A 15,975-nucleotide genomic window follows, 5' to 3' on the forward strand; every position below is an offset into this window, starting at 1 on the left:
CACAACAGCAGAAGACTGTCCAAAAAGGGAGTCGTAAAATGGGAAAGTGAAGGTGTGGATGGACTCCCACGTGATCACTGTGTTGTGCCAAGAGCGTTGGGGATGGGCCCCACACCATCTTGTGTCGGCACCTGGGGCCCGGCTTCGTCACTGAACCCCCTGTGGAGCGTGGAGCGTGCGGAACGACAACCGAAAGCTTGGGATGTTTCCGCTTGAGCTTCTGCTGGAGAACAACGACCCTTCTTGGCTTCTGCCATTGTTCAATACCGACATCATCGCCCTCTTCCCGCCACCTTCCAAGCCATCCATTTCACCCGTCTCACTTACGCGCCACCTGCGAAACCACTCAGTTATCGTCTTGGGTGATCCGACAACGCCACGGCCTGTGCGACCTCTCCGCGCGGCTTTCCAAACAATTCATGAACCGCCCCATTGACAGCAACAAAAAGTAAACCTGCTCGACTCCTCGCTTTATCTTTTCCCATCCACAACGGCTGCACTCGACCAACATATCATCTGCTTCCTTTACTACCTGACGTGTACCAGATTCCAACACCCCTCCGGCAACCGCGACCAGAATCTTGACCTGCTATCCCCGATAACGACCACCTACGTGCATCCAACCTACCTGGTCCTCTCTTTGCGCAAGGCCGAGACCTTTTCCCCGCTTCTAGCGTCCCAGATACTGCGATGACGGAGACTGCGACTGCTTCTCATGGTGATTCAGACCTTCTCTTGTTTCGCTCGTTCTAGCGATAAGCAAAAGCTGACATGATGTTGGGTCGCTCAGGTCGATCAGGTGGACGACGGCCGTTCTCCACGTTGATGAAGAAACTGGCCAACCTGAAATCTTCCTCCAATGGTGAGGGTCACCGACACACAAAAGACAGCGCAAAGCTGCGCCCATCCAAGAACAACAACCCATACCCCGAGTCCGGTCGCCTTCCGCCTGCTACCACGAATAGAGAGAGCCAGTACACAGAATCCACGGATCCTAGCAGAAGATCATTCAGCATTGTGTCGGGCGATCAAAATGCTTCAGTCAGAATATCCGACGAGGGGCAACCACCACCCACAGTGGGAGCTCGCTCCATGGCGCCAACCGTATCGACCGAGCACGACACATCACGATCAATGACGGCGACGTCGCGCGGAGTACCATCAATTACCAACACAACCTACACCGTGAACGGCCGGCGAGGCGGCGATAGCACCTTCTCATCCCCGGCGCCTTCCGTCAGGTCCTTAACCACAACCCTTACAACAATCCAAACCGCGGCGCCAAACACGGCTGGCGGTGGCGCCCAAAACACAACCTCAGCCAGCAACGGCAACCAATCCAACTCGCACATCATTCACTTCAACCAGCCCTTTCCGACCGCCTCCCCCGCCTCCGCTATCCCCGCCCACCTCGCAACCGCCGGCGCCAATTCCACCACGGGCCACCCGACAACCTATCACACCGCCACAGCTAACAACCTCCTCACCGACAACGCTTCCATCCTCACACTTGCCTCCTCCTCCAAGCGCGGCCGCCGCCGTTCATTCGACACAGACGCCTCGGTGCGGGCGCTGGCTCCTTCGTCTCTGTGGGGAGGAAGCAGGGAATCCCTGCCATTGAGCGTGCTAAGCGCCAACTTGGAAAATCCCGGCATCCCCACCACCCCGGGGCTCCACAGGACGGGGACCGGTGGGGTCGGAGGTGAGCGGGCGAGCATCTACAGTGCCACGACGGGGAATTTCGGGGTGAGCAGTGAGAGGAATAGCTTTTATGCGAAGCAGGGCCTTGGGAGTGTGGTTGGTGGTGATAGGGATACTGCCAGTGTGAGGAGCGGGCTGTTGGGACATGGGAGGGCGGAGAGTATCAATGGGAGTATTGGGTTTGGGAGGGGGGATAGTGCTGTGGCCGCGGCACCGAGTCCGTTGACGAGTGCGAGGGAGGTGCAGGGGTATGTTGAGGAGGAGGGGGGGAGTGGGAGTGCTGGGGCTGGGACTACCAAGGAGTAAAGGGGTCATAACATGAAAGGGGGATGGGACAGCGGCTTGTGTTTCTTTGGGGGCAAGGGAGGTAGTCTGGAGTTTTTCGTTTCACGCGTTGCATTGTGTCTCGTTTCATGGCAACGAACAACAGGATAGGAAAGTGGGCGGTAATGGTGTTTTCCTTGGGTTTTTCTTTGTCGTCTCTCGGTTTGTGTTCTCTCTCAGTTTCAGTTTCAGTATTGATATCCATTCCTGTTTTTGTTTCTTTCATGACTTTTTATTAAAACAGACAAATAGCAAGGATTGCGCAAGCATTTTTTTTCTACTCGAGGGGGTTGACTTGTTTGTTTGTTACTTCATTTCTCGAGTTTATACAAAGATAAAAACCCATGATACCCCAGCTCTGTCAAAAAATACAATTACACAAAAACCTATTGATTTCATGAATTTGGCCCAGGGGCTGTTTGTTATATATGGTGCCAAAAGTTGGTTAGTTAGTTCAATAGGGCAAAGGACTCAAATCCAAGCCCCTGACCCCAAACTCGAACGAATCATTCCTCGAGTAACTCCCCGCCGTGTCCAGGTCCAGGCGTCCCCTGATGCAATCCTCAAAGTCGACGTCGGTGCAGATGAGGCCGGTGTTATCCTCCCATTGGGGACCGGAGAGGACCTCTCCAAAGGGGGAGATTATGCTTGATCCACCCCTGGAGACCCATTCCCCTCTGCTGGAGTTTGTCAGTTTGGGAGCGGGAGGGACCATAGGCTGGGTTTGGGAGTTGGTAACATGGGAGGGCTTTTTGCAGCAGAGCACAATCTCGTTGCCGTCTTTGTCGAAGACTGAGGTTCTGCGCTTGGAGGAGGGGGAGAGGGTGTTTACTGTTGAGGTGGTTGTGCGGGTGGGGGAGGGGGTGGCGCGGCGTGTGGTTGTGGTGGTGGTGGGAGTGGCGGGGGATTTTGAACGAGGGAGGGCGATTTCAAAGCCTTCTTCTGTTAGGCATGAGGCCCGGCGGTTGCTGTGGTGTTTGGGTGCGAAGGGGGAGGGGTGGTGGTCGAAGAAGATGGGGGTGTGGTCGTCGTGGGGGTTTTCGTGGTCGGGTTCTTCGGTTAGGATGGCGGAGGAGGAGTCTGGGTGGCTGTTGGGAATTTGTTGAGGGATGGAAGGAGGGGGGACGGCCATGTTGGAGGAGATAACGAAACAGCGGCCTTCGATGGCTACTGTCCTCATCAGGGATAGCCAGGTGTCTCTCCCGTCAGCGGTGGGGGCGAGGTAGAGGTTGATGTTTTGGCTGTAGAGGGATTGTCGAACCAAAGGCATGTAGTTCTCCCAGCAGATGGCTGCGCCGAGGTTGATGCGGACGCCGCGGATGATGGTGCTTACTGCGCGGAGGGTGGCTGGGGAGCCTTGAGCCCATACCAGGCGTTCGGTGCCGGTCTGTCTGGGGCGTTAGTATTGGAAAGGAAAAGGGGGTCAAAAAGGGGTAACTAACAGGCATGACCTTTCTGCGCTTGCCGATGATTCCTTGCTTTGGGCAAACATATACAACCGAGCAATACATGGAACCTCCGGTCTTTTCTATCAGGCCAGTGACAATGAATACTCCGGTTTCACGAGCAATTCTCTCGAGTTGTTCCCTGGTGCCATCACCCCGTTTGTTCGCAGCAGGCTCCTTGCTGTTCTCGTTCGACCCGGGGACAGCATCTCCCGGCAAGGCACGTTTGATCCATGCTTCCCCAGCACCGGCTCCATCACCAACGGTATCACCCAAGTCAATGGCGTTTTGGAAGTATCGGAGATATTCTTCTCTGCCCTCGGCTGTGCGCGAGCCAATGACACTGCCAAAGTGCGTTCCGCGAGGGTATCCTCCGATGTAAGCTTCCGGGAGCAGGAGAATGTCAATCTTTTTCGATGCGGCACGACGGGCGATCTGTTCCAGCTGAGCAATGGTTTCGGGAGTGCTAGCTTGTGTGCTGGGAGAAGCTGTGCCGAGGCGAATGGTAGCGGGCGACATGGTGGTAGAGTGGTTGACGATATGTGAACTGTATAATGGACACAAGGTGGGAGAGTCAAAATATTACAACAGCTTGCGGCTGTTCTGTTATATTTTCGAATTGAGGTCAAGTCACGGAACTGATGGAATATCGGTACAATGCACCATGTACCCCGCCTGGAGCTCTCCATGTGACCACTGCATGAAACCAAAACCGTCACCGTTTGTGGGGGACGCCGGGAGGTTGGAAATACGAGGCGCATAGAGGTCGAGAATCACTGCGCGGGTGACGTAACAAAGAACCCCCCACGGTCCACGAGGCCCGCTCGCCTAGAATTGGAGAAACTCCATCGAAGCCCTTGTGGAAGGCAGATGGAAAGCGTTTTGACATACAACAGCCATCACATTGGCTGAAATCATCTAGAAGCGTGAAGTAGGAGATCGAGATGAGGAAGCGCTCGTGACCAGACATTGATGTCTTTGAAGGTGTTGATAACACGACTATCTTGTCTGGATAACATTTTGAGACGCCAGATGGAAGCTCACGGTGGCCAATCGGCAGCTGATGGTGGGCCGAGCAATCCAGGAACTGCCGAACCGGGAAGGAGCTCACGGCTGTCATCGGGCGTGGGCCTATGGCGGGGATATACTGATTGAAGTCCACGAAGTCTAGAATCAACAATTGACTGTTGCTAGGGTAAAGGAAAATGCCAAACTTGAGGACAATACTATATAGCGATGAGAGCACATCCGAGCAACAGCTCTGATCCATCATCCCAGTGCCGAAAGAAACCCTTACCCACCGGGTAGCTTAGCCGGTTCGGGTAGGCTTGAAGCTTAGTCAGCTATGGCACACATAACCCAGACCCCACTCTTTGACAGGAGAAATTCGTGGCATTTTGAGTGGATGGGGGCTAGCGCCGTTTATCCGTCAACCCGATCATAACGACGCGTCGGCGCGCTCCGACAGCTGCGAGAGTCTCGCCGCCAACAGCGACGACGACAATGGCCGATCAGCACCAACATACCCAGCAGCAGTTTGCTCCACCCACCTATGCCTCGCTCGAGGTGCCCTTTGCGCCCCCTGTCCACCGCAATGCCCTGCCAGAAACACGCATTGCCGAGCCTGGTCCGAAGAAGAAGGGCAAGCGAAAGTCCAACGCTGCCGAAGGAGATGCCAATGGGACGACAGACTCTCCCAAGGAAAAGAAGCAGCGCATCTCCCGCTCCTGTGATCAATGCCATGGCAAGCGTATGAAATGCAGTGGCTTCAAGCCATGCAACAACTGCACCAAGCGCGACAGGGCGTGTACCTATGACAGACCCTATATCAGGGGCATTGCAAAGACACCACCCCCTCCTCCCGCTGATGGCCAAGCCCGTAACCTCGCCCAGCCAGTTGACGAGTTTGGGAGGGAAGTCCGTGACAGAAGCTGGGCTCTACGTGCCTGTGATCTCTGTCGAACTCAAAAGGTGTCTTGTTCGGGCAAGCTACCATGCGAGAACTGCTTCAATAGCCGTGTTGCATGCACCTTCAAGCTACGTGCAAAACAACGAGACTCGATGCCACCGGGCGAGGGCGGTGAGGAAGTCGAAGGCGAGGGTGAGGCCTCAGAAGCAGAGGCTGATGAAACAGAGCTGCAGGAGAACGACTCTACTGAATATGGAGGTACATTCGCAGTCAGGCGCATTCCACTTCAGGATCACGAGAACTACATGCTCACAAATCGATATGCGGATCCCGAAACACCACCCCTGGCTTTTCTTCACAAAGCCTGGGAGAGGATGGCCCGCTACCAGAAAATACCCACCAGCTACGGACAAGAATATGGTGTTCCTGGCGACCTCGTCATGCCGCCTAGTGACCAGCCTTTCGACACTACGTTGCCGCTGGCTTTTCCTGAGAGTCCGACCAAATGGTTCGAGATGCTCAACGCTTTTCAGAACGGCTGGACCGAGACCTTTCACTTTCTACACCGGCCCACCGTCAAGTCCTGGTTGGAAAGGGTATGGAAGAACTGGACTGCAAACTCACCCCTGGAGAAGGAGCTCGGCCCGGCAAAAGCCACCATTGCGCTCATGTGCATGTCTATTGGCACAATGTTTTACGACCGACCATGGCGAGAAGCCGTTAGACAAAAGATGTGGGATCGTCTCTGGACGCTCAACATGGGAGACCAACTGTTCCTGGCAACCATTCGTCTCACAGACTCCGAGCCGGGCCCACCAAAGCTGGAATCCATCCAAGCTCGTCTCCTCCAAGTCCTGTATCTCCTTTGCACATGTCGACTGAGCCAAGCTTGGTATATCTTTGGCAATGCCGTCCACATGCTGACTCAGCTCGGCCTCCATCGCAGACGAGGCCGAAATCGAGGCCTGGGTCGGGATATGACAGTCAACCCAGATTACGCAAAGATCCAGTGCGAGAGGCGCACGTTTTGGACCGCCTACATCATTGACAAGGAGATTTCGTTGATGTCTGGAAGGCCCTGCCATTTTTCCAATGAAGCAGTTGACCAGGAGTTCCCGGATCCTGTCAACGACGAAGATATGGGTCCCGAAGGCCCTTTCCGGCCACACCTGGGCGACTGCTACTTGGAGGCTGGCACTGAGCAGGCCAAGTTGAACCAGATCATCGATAAGATTATGCGAGACGTGTACACGTTTCGCGAGATACCCGATGACTGGAGGTTGGAGAGCGCTACACGACTAGGGAACGAGTTGGAACAGTGGAAAGAGCAGCTACCCTTCATGATGTGCCATCTCAAGCCTTCCATGTTGCACACCATTTTCCGTCGACAGTCCACTCTCTTGACCCTGGCTCATTGCCACGCCGCCATTCTCGTCTATCGTCCGTTCATGACAGCACCATACTCGGCCGATGCCGAAAAGAAACAGGCTGCCGATTCTGCTGTGCGCAAACTGCTTGACGCCGCTCGTATAGCTTTGAATATGTGCCTCGCATTGGCTAGAGATCAGGAGAAGAGGGACAAGAGCCACTTCCAGTCCATTTTCTTCGCGCACCACGTCTGCTTCTGCGCAGCCGCCGTTATTTTCCTTCTCCCGCACATCCGAACTCGGCAAGCCATGTACGGAGGCACTCACTTTAGGGGATACGGCAAGATGGACTCCTTACTCACCGAGACCGCAGAAAAGGCCATTGGCGCGCTCTTGAAACAAACAAATCGCTATTCGCCCTCGCGTAGATGGGCCATCATCTTGGAAGAGCTTCGAGATGAGGCGGCTCGCCAAGTGACTGGGGCTGGACGAACGCCGGCGGAACAGAGTCAGGCCCAGGCTCAGGTTGCAGGGCAAGGCCAGGGGGGCAGTGATGATGCTGATGCCCAATCTCCCAATGAGCAACTCTTGGAAGATGCATTACGTGCCCACTGGGAAGCTGATTTGGCCCGTCATGTTCTCCCGAATCATCCACCTGCTGAAGTTGCTGAACCACCGCCTCCCCCATTGGTATACCGTCTGTGGGACAAATGGAAGACGACCGATTGGATTGATCTTGATTCTGCGGTAAGTTGATCAGATCTTTCCCAGGCTGTTGACTGACAAGGTTGCCAGGCGTTTGGGCCGATTTCCAATTTTGAGCCTCTACCTCCTCCTCCTCCTCCTCCTCCTCCTCCAGCACCACAGCCTGCACCTCAACCAGGACAGCAGTCAGCAAACGAACCAGCGCAACCACCACCCCAGCCAGCACCGCAACAAGGCCCCGTTCAGAACCCAGTTCAGTAATGTTTGGTAATATTGACTCGCTAGCAGCTCTTAACTCCTATAATACAGTCCCAAATACACCTATCAACCACCAGCTAGGCTTAGCTCGAGCTTTCCGACGATGGCGAGATCTCATCCATCAAGGTGTCAACTTCATCCTTCACTGCTCGGGCCCGGCTCAAGATGTCGGCCATGTTCAGCCCTTTCAGCAGCCGATCCTGGATTTCTCCGTTGCTGTGGAGATATTTTTGCAGCGAATAGGAGGGTTCGCTGGTCGTTGTTCTTCTTCGGTAATATCAGTATCGGCATTCCTTGGAAATCAGAATCAAGTCAACTTACTCATCACCGGACAGCTGAAGGCCTGGTCCCATTCTTTGCGACATTTTGAGTTTTGTTTTGGGAGGCAAATTATCTTTCTTCTCGGCTGCTTGGTGGCTGCTCAGGCGTGTGTTGGCTGGTTTGACGATTTGGAAGTCTGTGTTTCTTGAGGAAACCATCGCCTTTTATCTGTTGGACTCCATCTCGTTATTCCCATTCTCATGAGGTTATCTGGCGTTCTTGGTGATCCTTTTGGGAAGCTTGGTCGCATATTGACGTGCTCTATCCAGTATCACGCGTTTGAGCACATGGAGAACAAGTGTTCGACCCTTTAACAAGCGTCCTGAATGGCACACGACTCATCTTTACCACGACATGCTCTGCCTGACGAGGCTGTGATGTCTCTGAGTTGGCGGTTTGGCCATCACATGTTCGGTTCAGGACGCGGGTTGCTGTTCGCAATTGAGCGCGTCTGATCAAGGGACCGGTCCTATCCTTTCACCTGGTTTCTCCGAATCTTTTGTCAGCTCTCCAAGTCCCTGACTTTGGGCCCTGTGCGTCATCGCCGGATCAATTCGATGCGAGGTATCTCTTGCATTAACACCACGCTGCCGAGCCGGCCGATTGGGAATAGTGTTGGTCCCTTCCCCGCTCTCAGCCTTATCTACAGTCCCAGAAGATCCCCAAGTGACAGGAGATCTGTCGCATTTGAGCACTTGGAAGTACTTGCGCACGCATAGCCACCGCTGGGGAATGCAGATGGATAGGCATACCACTAGGCACGCGCGTGGTTTTCCCTGTTGGGCCTGTACTGCGTGTCATCGGATGTCCTGTCCAATGCTTGAACGGCCTTGGGGTGGTTCAACTCTGCCGATGCATGCGCCCCGAGTGGGAGCACGCCATTGGAGAAAGCGTGCTCTGATCTTCTCGGGAGCCGGAGGAAAGGTGTGTAATAGCAAGCCCCGAGTTCTGCTTCTTCTCCGCATTTGCGCAAACGGATCGCAGCTCATGTATATAATGCCGTCTCAGAGTCATGGTTTTTCACAATGGAGACTTGCTTCTTCCTCACGCCCAGCTGAGGTTATTTGGGTTCGACATCACATTTGAAGCATTATTGACACGCATCAGTTCATTTTGTGGTCCAGCACTCGGACTGCTACTCGGTTCAACACAATCCTTTCTTCGGCCAACTTCCCCTCACTTATAAGCCATCGTCACGACCTCATCGGGTTGTGTGACCCCCCGCCAGTATCAACACCCGCACTCAGAACAAAGCTTCAGACACAGAAACCCAGCCGAGCAGAGATTCACCACCGTTACGTATGGCCTGAATCTCATGTCACGAGATCCAGGGTCCTCAGCGTAGAACAGATTCGACCCTGTCAACTTCATGGCATCCCGCGGCTCAAGTCACCCGACACCTTCGGAGTTATTCCTCGCAAAGAAAAAGAAAGAGATTCTAGACAGATCTATGGCTCTCATCCTCAAGAAATTGGACGAATGCCTTGAAAACCCCGTTCCAACAGCACCAAGGCGCCGTGTGGCGAAGCGGGCGAGAGACGACCAGGACACTGCTGCTGTTGACGACCGCGTCGCTGCCGGCGCCACCACCACCACCACCACCGACGACGCTATCGACACGCGAAACAAGAAGAAGCTGAAGCAAGACCCGGCAGCGGGACGCCGGTTCGCCTGTCCGTTCTTTAAGCACAACGCAGCAAAGTACAAGCATGTCAAGACTTGCTGTGGCCCCGGGTGGAAGGACGTCCACCGGGTGAAGGAGCATCTATATCGTCGCCACTCGGCCAAGAACTCTTGCGCGAGGTGCTTTGAGCAGTTTGAGGATGAGGCCGCTCTCAAGGATCACCAGCGGTCTGAGGAGCCGTGCAAGCTTGAGAAGCACAATATACCTGATGTCATCACGGAGGAAAAGGACAAGCTCTTGCACGCTAGGGCCAAGGCTGGGCTTTCTGAGGAGGATAAGTGGCGGGAGATGTATCGGATTCTCTTCCCTGGCGAGAAGATTCCATCTCCCTACTATGATGACTCGGATGGGACAGGCCCGGATAACGAGAATGGAGGGTCGTCCAGAAACTGGGAGGAGTTCAAGACGTTTGCCCGGCAGGAGGTACCCAGACTGATCAAGCCTCTGTTGCAGCAGTACATCGACAAGTACTTTGAGGACTTTGCAGAGAAAATGAACCAAAAGTCGATTGAGGTCGCCAAGGTGGTGGAAAGCCAGGTCCTGCGCACCTGGATCTTTAGGGAGGAGCAGCAGCATCTGTTCCCGCCCGGAGGTGCAGCGCCGTCGTCTCCTCCGCCGTCGGTTTCCGCCCGGGCATCCAGCCCAGAGGTCGATGTGAAGCCTGCGAGTTACAATGAAGTGATGGATGAGTGGAGGGACAACCCACACAGCGGAGAGTTCTGGGCTGACATGATGAGCGGACCTCTTTCTCTGGACAATTTCTTGGCAGATGCGAGCCACATGGGCCTGGGCTGTGGGAATGATATCTTCAGCGCTGACTCGGCCTACTTTACGAATCCTGTCTCAGACAGGGAGATCACTTCCAGCTCTGGCCTTCATCAGGTTGCTGGGGCTGTTATGGGTGCTGCTGTTGGGGCTGCTCCGATGTACCCGCGGTATTTGTAGGTCATTGTCGGTCTGTTTGGCGTGTTTCACATGCTTGTCCATCTCATTGCCTCGATCATTCGTGTCTCCTATTCTTCGTCATGTCATTTGCAATGGACCGGGGGGACACTCATTATTGGGTATCATGCCGAGATTTTTCCTTTTGTTTTCTTTTACTCTGATGATCAGGAAAGTGGTATCAGTACGATAGTTGAACATCATGCAAGGCTTTTCTTGACCATCATCTCATGAACCAACCAAACAACCCAATCGCTCCATCACCTACCCCTCCATTTCAGCCCCCAACTCCCGCCACCCTCATGAACTACCCCTCCCCCGCATACTCTTTTTACACGTCCGTATCTTATCACATTCAGCAGGCTTCCCGGCCGCATCCCTCGCGGCCAGCTACCTTAGCTCTGAAGAGATATATCAAGGCATCTATTGCATCATCCTATCCGGTCCTCCCGGACATCCGGCTGGCTGAGGAGCGACAGGAAAGATGTTTATTGCATAAAAGGCATGAACGGCCAAATTAAATTGGCTTGGGGGATTGGAGTTCGCGGAGGGGGCGAAGGAGATGGCACCACGTCACCCCATCGTTCATGTCTACCACCACCACCACAACAACAGCAACAACAACGACAACCACCACGAAAGAACCTGGACACGGCAAATTAGGATATCACAAAGCTAGTGTGAGACAACAACATTAAAATTCGGTCAGTCAAGGCTGTTTAATTGGTTCAAGTTGCGAGCATCATACAAATGCCGTGACGCAGAATGCTGTGAGGAAAGGTCTCCAAAGTCCCGGAACTGAAAGTGGGGGGATGGGTACGTTACGGCAGATGCAGAGATCCTTCCTCAGATCCCTCTATACGACACCTCTGCAGATGGAACACCTTGTTTCAGCTTGCAGGCGGTGCTGACTTTGATGGCAAATGCGGGGGACAGTCTCCCCCTCATTTTGCCACCAAGAAGAGGCCAAGTTCCATCGTGGCAGTGAGCGTGATGAGATAGAGGGGAGATGAGGCTCTGCTGTCAGTTGGGAGGTGATTATACAGCTAGTAAGCTAGTAAGCGAGGAAGATGATGTTTGCGCAAAAGCGCAGAGGAGGAGCTTGCTTATCACCATTTCGCTGGCCATAACCACAGCAATCACGGGACGGACCTTCTGATCAACGAAACACTGCCCTGCGGAGGTGGGGTGGTGACACAACTTCACACAGCTCACACAACCCACTCAATCACCACTTCCCGCACCATTCCCGGTGTTATATGCGGATGGTGTAGGTAACAGGTAGCGACCACCATGAGCACTAGTTCCACCCCGAGAAAATAAGCTACGATGGGTGCCCACACTCATAAATCTTCCGTAGTATAGTGGTCAGTATGTGAGCTTGTCATCTCTCAGTTGTCAACGCTCGAGACCCGGGTTCAATTCCCGGCGGGAGAGTAAACCACACTTAGCTTTTGGTGATTTTTACGTCACACCCTTGCTGTGGGAGGGATATTGTTGTTGAGAAGTTTTGTTTTGTTTATTTGCCGGCGTAGGTGGCAAAACAAATAAAGTGTGTCGACGGCGATTCGGGGTATAAATAAGAAAAGGGGCTTTTAGGGGACATAAACGCTTCCCTCGCACTATTTTTGCTATCAAGGCAAACAGTGTTTTTTTTTTTTTCACTTTCCACTTGATGTTTCTAGCTCTTCATTGAACTGTGATTCCCTAAAGGACAAAACGTTATGCCCGCGAGTCAAGTCCATAAGTGTCAACTCCGAAAAAAAAAGGGGGGACCCCATACCACAAACCCACACCCCACGACACACCAAAAGTAAAAATATTCATTCGACGTGGGCCTGATTCGAACAGACGCTCCCGAAGGAACAAGATTTCTAGTCTTGCGCGTTAGACCACTCCGCCACCACGCCTCTTGTTTGATGAAGTTTTCTCCCAGAATATCGCCACATCACCAACCGGCCAAATGGCACAAACTGGCGGCAGCGAGGATATATGAAAGCACTTTGGATTTTCCTTTCATCTTCACAATATCAAGATTACACCAGCGGGAACAGACTGGGATGAAAAAGAAAAGCGAGGCCAAGCGAGTCGCGCACAACCATCAGTCACGACACCTGCCTGAAAGGACCTTGTTCAGACCCAACGTCGTTCCTCATGTCGTCGCAACCTCGAACCGCCCAGGGGCGAAGAGAAACTACTTCGCTGATAGAGGCGAGAAATGGGGTGATATATCAATTGTTCAATAGCTTGCGTCCTCGTCGTAATAGTGAGCCACAGGCCTGAATGTGTTGACTGTTCTCTCTTATGAAGAGGGGACAGCGACACTGACAGCAGGCGGGTTTGCATAACAAGAGTAAGGAGAGGCACCGATTCATAGCAGCTCAACATTTGCTTGAAACAGAAAATATAACCAAAACAAAAGCCTCTGAAATGCCCTTAATACCCCTGCCCGTGACCCTGATACCCCTGTTGTTGGTTCTGGTTCAGCAGGTTCCCACTCCCACTCCCATAGTTGTTCCCAGTAGCATACCCCCCACCCCCATTCCCATAAACTACCAGGGACAGGGCACCTTCCCCGTCCCGGAACCCTCCCTGCTTGCGGTCCCTCCGGCTTCCCGGACCCCAGAACCGTCTTCCTCATCCCCCAGTCCAAACCCCTCCCACTTTGAACCGAATGAATCTCATAAATCTGACACCAGCTGCGGCGTGCCCCTGAAGCACCCCCTTGTTGCTGAGCTTGACCTTGCCCTTGTGATCCAGCCCAAAAGATAGGCGTCCTCACCACCTCCCACACAACTCCCTCTCTCACCCTCTTTTGCCACAGCCAAACCCTAAAGCCAACCCAGTAGAGTGCCGCCGCTACTAATACTGCCATGGCAGTCATCTGCGGCGCAAACCAATCCACCCTGTCACTCGAGTGAGCAATATATCTCTGCGCAGGATCATAGACCCAAATCGTGACAAGCGGCACAATGTTGGTAGCAGTAAAGATGACCGCCGCAATGACCCCCACGACATGCGGAATGGGGGACTTGTATCGCCAGTTTGATCCAGGCCACAAACGAAGATACAGCATCCCTACCCCAATACACGAAAACCAAATCACATCCAGGCCGTAAGCATACGCCATCAACAGAAGCGAATAACCCGGTAGATGCGAGAACACCACACTGTCAATCGACAACATGGCGGCAAGGATTAGAACAGAAGTAACAGTCCAGTGCAACGCCAAAGCTGCAGCGGGTGACTTTTCCGTATGCAAGAACCCACCGGCTTGATGGTCTGGGATGCGTCTGAACCCATGGCGAAAGGTGAACTCATAGGAAGAAGCAAGATAAATGCTGCCAGGGAGAACACCTTCCTTGGCAACTTCTTGCTTGACACGGGCGGCGGTGAAAGTGAAAACAATGACGTTCCCGATAGCAGATAGGGCGCGGAGCGAGCCGCAGGCGGCCTTGATTGTGCTTTCAGCTACGCCAGACCCGACGGTGCGCTTGAAGAAATTGAAGGCAATGTCGAGGTCAGCTGTGAAGAGGTCTGCTTTGGGGATGTTGGCGGCCTTTGTAAGTGATTGTTAGCTTAAGAGAACAGAGCTGACGCCAAAAAAAGGAGAGGATATCCTACATAGAGAATGGTGATGGTCATAAAGAGGCAGCAAATAAACAGCACTCCGTAACCCGATGTTCGGGCAAAGTTCTTGTGCGGTGCTTTGATCTCAGCCAGAACCTATCATTTGTTAGTTGTTACCTGGGTTTTGATAGCGGATTCAACAAGTTAAACATACGTAGTTGGCCTGATGAAATCCGCCAAAAGGGAAAATTGCGTAGATCATTGCCTCTGCATACTTGTAAACTCCCCATTGAGTGTTATCAGCTCTCTTCAAGGATGTGCTCGAATCAAAGTTGTCTCTTGCCACATCCAGATTTAGCCAACGAAGTCCGAAGATGACCATGATGACAAGCATAGTCACTTTAAGAGAGCCTAAAACGTTGTTGAGACGGATACCCCATTTTCGAGACATGCTGTGGAGTAGACAAGAGAAGGTATTGACAGCCAGAGCAATGGCCACCATTCGGCCGGCTGTTTGGCTGGTGTTTGATGCTTGAAGGACGGCAGCAGCAAAAGCAATCGAGTTGGTCGCCGTGTTGCCAAAGACAAGGAAGGATACTCCGAACAGACATGTGGCCAGAAACCGAGGAAGCTTGAGGAAGTAGTTCAACTAGACTTTGTCAGCTATTTGTTCCAAATAATCTCGTGAAGCGCAAGACTTACATAGGGCAGTTCACCTCCACTTCTTGGGGTTGAAATCTTTGTACCATCCGGTCTCTGCCACCTTGGGACTGTCAAGCCCAACTCGATATAGAGAATGATACCCGATAAGGCGACAGCAACACCGCAAAGCCACAGCAGTAGGGTAACGGCAACACTCTGGGTATTGTAGAAAATCTGCGACGAAGCGTTGAAGATTCCAGATCCGATCATGCGGTTGAATATCAGGCAGAGTACCGAGAAGCGACCCAGACTGTCTTTCTCTGATGGGATCTCTTCGACAATGGCGTCATGGTCTTCTCTCGCTTCATAAAGAGCTTGTTGATCTTGGGGATCCAATCCTGGGGCCCAGTCTGGGGCCTCTGGTGGAGGTTGAGCCTGATTGAAGCCAAATCCTGTGCTCGGATCCGGCTCGGCCGTGGTTGTTTGTTGATACATGGTGTAATACTGCTATATCAAAGGTAAAGCCACCACCATGGTAGCCTTGAGTCGTGATATGTTGTCCAGAATCAGGGTGAACAGATCTTGGGCATCTGGGTACCCAGAGCTTATGGGAGACAGGACATCGTCTCAGCCCTTCTTGGATGCGGGGGAGCTCAGTCTTGTTCACTTCAAGTGGTCGCTCAGAGCCTTTGTCTGGTCACCGGAGCAAAACTCGCCATGCCCGCCATAGACACCGAGAGAGCACAGGCATGGGCTGCCTCCTGCATGACGTGTTAGCAAATGAGCCACTGTGTTTTAGAATTATTGACTAACACCGGGAGCCGATTGGACTCGGTGCAGACGAGCGATGCCATGATGAGAAGTGAAGCGGGATTTCCTGGTTCTAGACCTTCAGCTGAAGCCAGCCAGAGCTGCGCCGTCCAGTGCTTTTAGCCACCCGCATCGGTAGGCGCATCTGGAACCCGGTGACCGAATTAATTTTGAAAGCCTCCGAGGGAATCTGCCTTGCGACGCTGCAAGTTGCTGTCTGTGCCTGGGCCGATGCGTGCGCCTCCTGCGATATTCGATTGATGTTAAGCGGATTCTTTGGATTTCCAGGGCGGACGA

The 15,975-nt window shown here is 53.2% G+C and overlaps 5 protein-coding genes across 5 annotated transcripts, besides 2 other annotated features; 3 read left to right on the forward strand and 2 right to left on the reverse strand.

Annotated features, from left to right (window-relative positions):
- Nucleotides 1–771: 771 nt before the first annotated feature.
- Nucleotides 772–2,007, forward strand: PODANS_3_9810 (uncharacterized protein; the record flags this gene model as incomplete). Its single annotated transcript, XM_001909756.1, has 1 exon — nucleotides 772–2,007. One exon carries the CDS (start codon nucleotides 772–774, stop codon nucleotides 2,005–2,007), a length of 1,236 nt encoding a protein of 411 aa, XP_001909791.1.
- A 472-nt stretch (nucleotides 2,008–2,479) lies between these two features.
- On the reverse strand, nucleotides 2,480–3,989 carry PODANS_3_9820 (uncharacterized protein; the record flags this gene model as incomplete). Its single annotated transcript, XM_001909757.1, has 2 exons — nucleotides 2,480–3,412; nucleotides 3,468–3,989. The coding sequence occupies 2 exons, from the start codon at nucleotides 3,987–3,989 to the stop codon at nucleotides 2,480–2,482; spliced, it is 1,455 nt and encodes a 484-aa protein (XP_001909792.1).
- A 984-nt stretch (nucleotides 3,990–4,973) lies between these two features.
- Nucleotides 4,974–7,502, forward strand: PODANS_3_9830 (uncharacterized protein; the record flags this gene model as incomplete). The annotated part of the gene is made up of 1 exon (XM_001909758.1): nucleotides 4,974–7,502. One exon carries the CDS (start codon nucleotides 4,974–4,976, stop codon nucleotides 7,500–7,502), a length of 2,529 nt encoding a protein of 842 aa, XP_001909793.1.
- Nucleotides 7,503–9,399: 1,897 nt separating this feature from the next.
- PODANS_3_9840 (uncharacterized protein) lies at nucleotides 9,400–10,659 on the forward strand (the record flags this gene model as incomplete). The annotated part of the gene is made up of 1 exon (XM_001909759.1): nucleotides 9,400–10,659. One exon carries the CDS (start codon nucleotides 9,400–9,402, stop codon nucleotides 10,657–10,659), a length of 1,260 nt encoding a protein of 419 aa, XP_001909794.1.
- A 1,347-nt stretch (nucleotides 10,660–12,006) lies between these two features.
- Nucleotides 12,007–12,093, forward strand: a tRNA (tRNA-Asp).
- A 391-nt stretch (nucleotides 12,094–12,484) lies between these two features.
- Nucleotides 12,485–12,566, reverse strand: a tRNA (tRNA-Ser).
- Nucleotides 12,567–13,027: 461 nt separating this feature from the next.
- Nucleotides 13,028–15,363, reverse strand: PODANS_3_9850 (uncharacterized protein; the record flags this gene model as incomplete). Its single annotated transcript, XM_001909760.1, has 4 exons — nucleotides 13,028–14,215; nucleotides 14,281–14,382; nucleotides 14,441–14,857; nucleotides 14,929–15,363. The coding sequence occupies 4 exons, from the start codon at nucleotides 15,361–15,363 to the stop codon at nucleotides 13,028–13,030; spliced, it is 2,142 nt and encodes a 713-aa protein (XP_001909795.1).
- Nucleotides 15,364–15,975: the final 612 nt, after the last annotated feature.

This window comes from Podospora anserina, chromosome 3, assembly GCF_000226545.1.
Source record: "Podospora anserina S mat+ genomic DNA chromosome 3, supercontig 2".
Classification (NCBI taxonomy): domain Eukaryota; kingdom Fungi; phylum Ascomycota; class Sordariomycetes; order Sordariales; family Podosporaceae; genus Podospora; species Podospora anserina.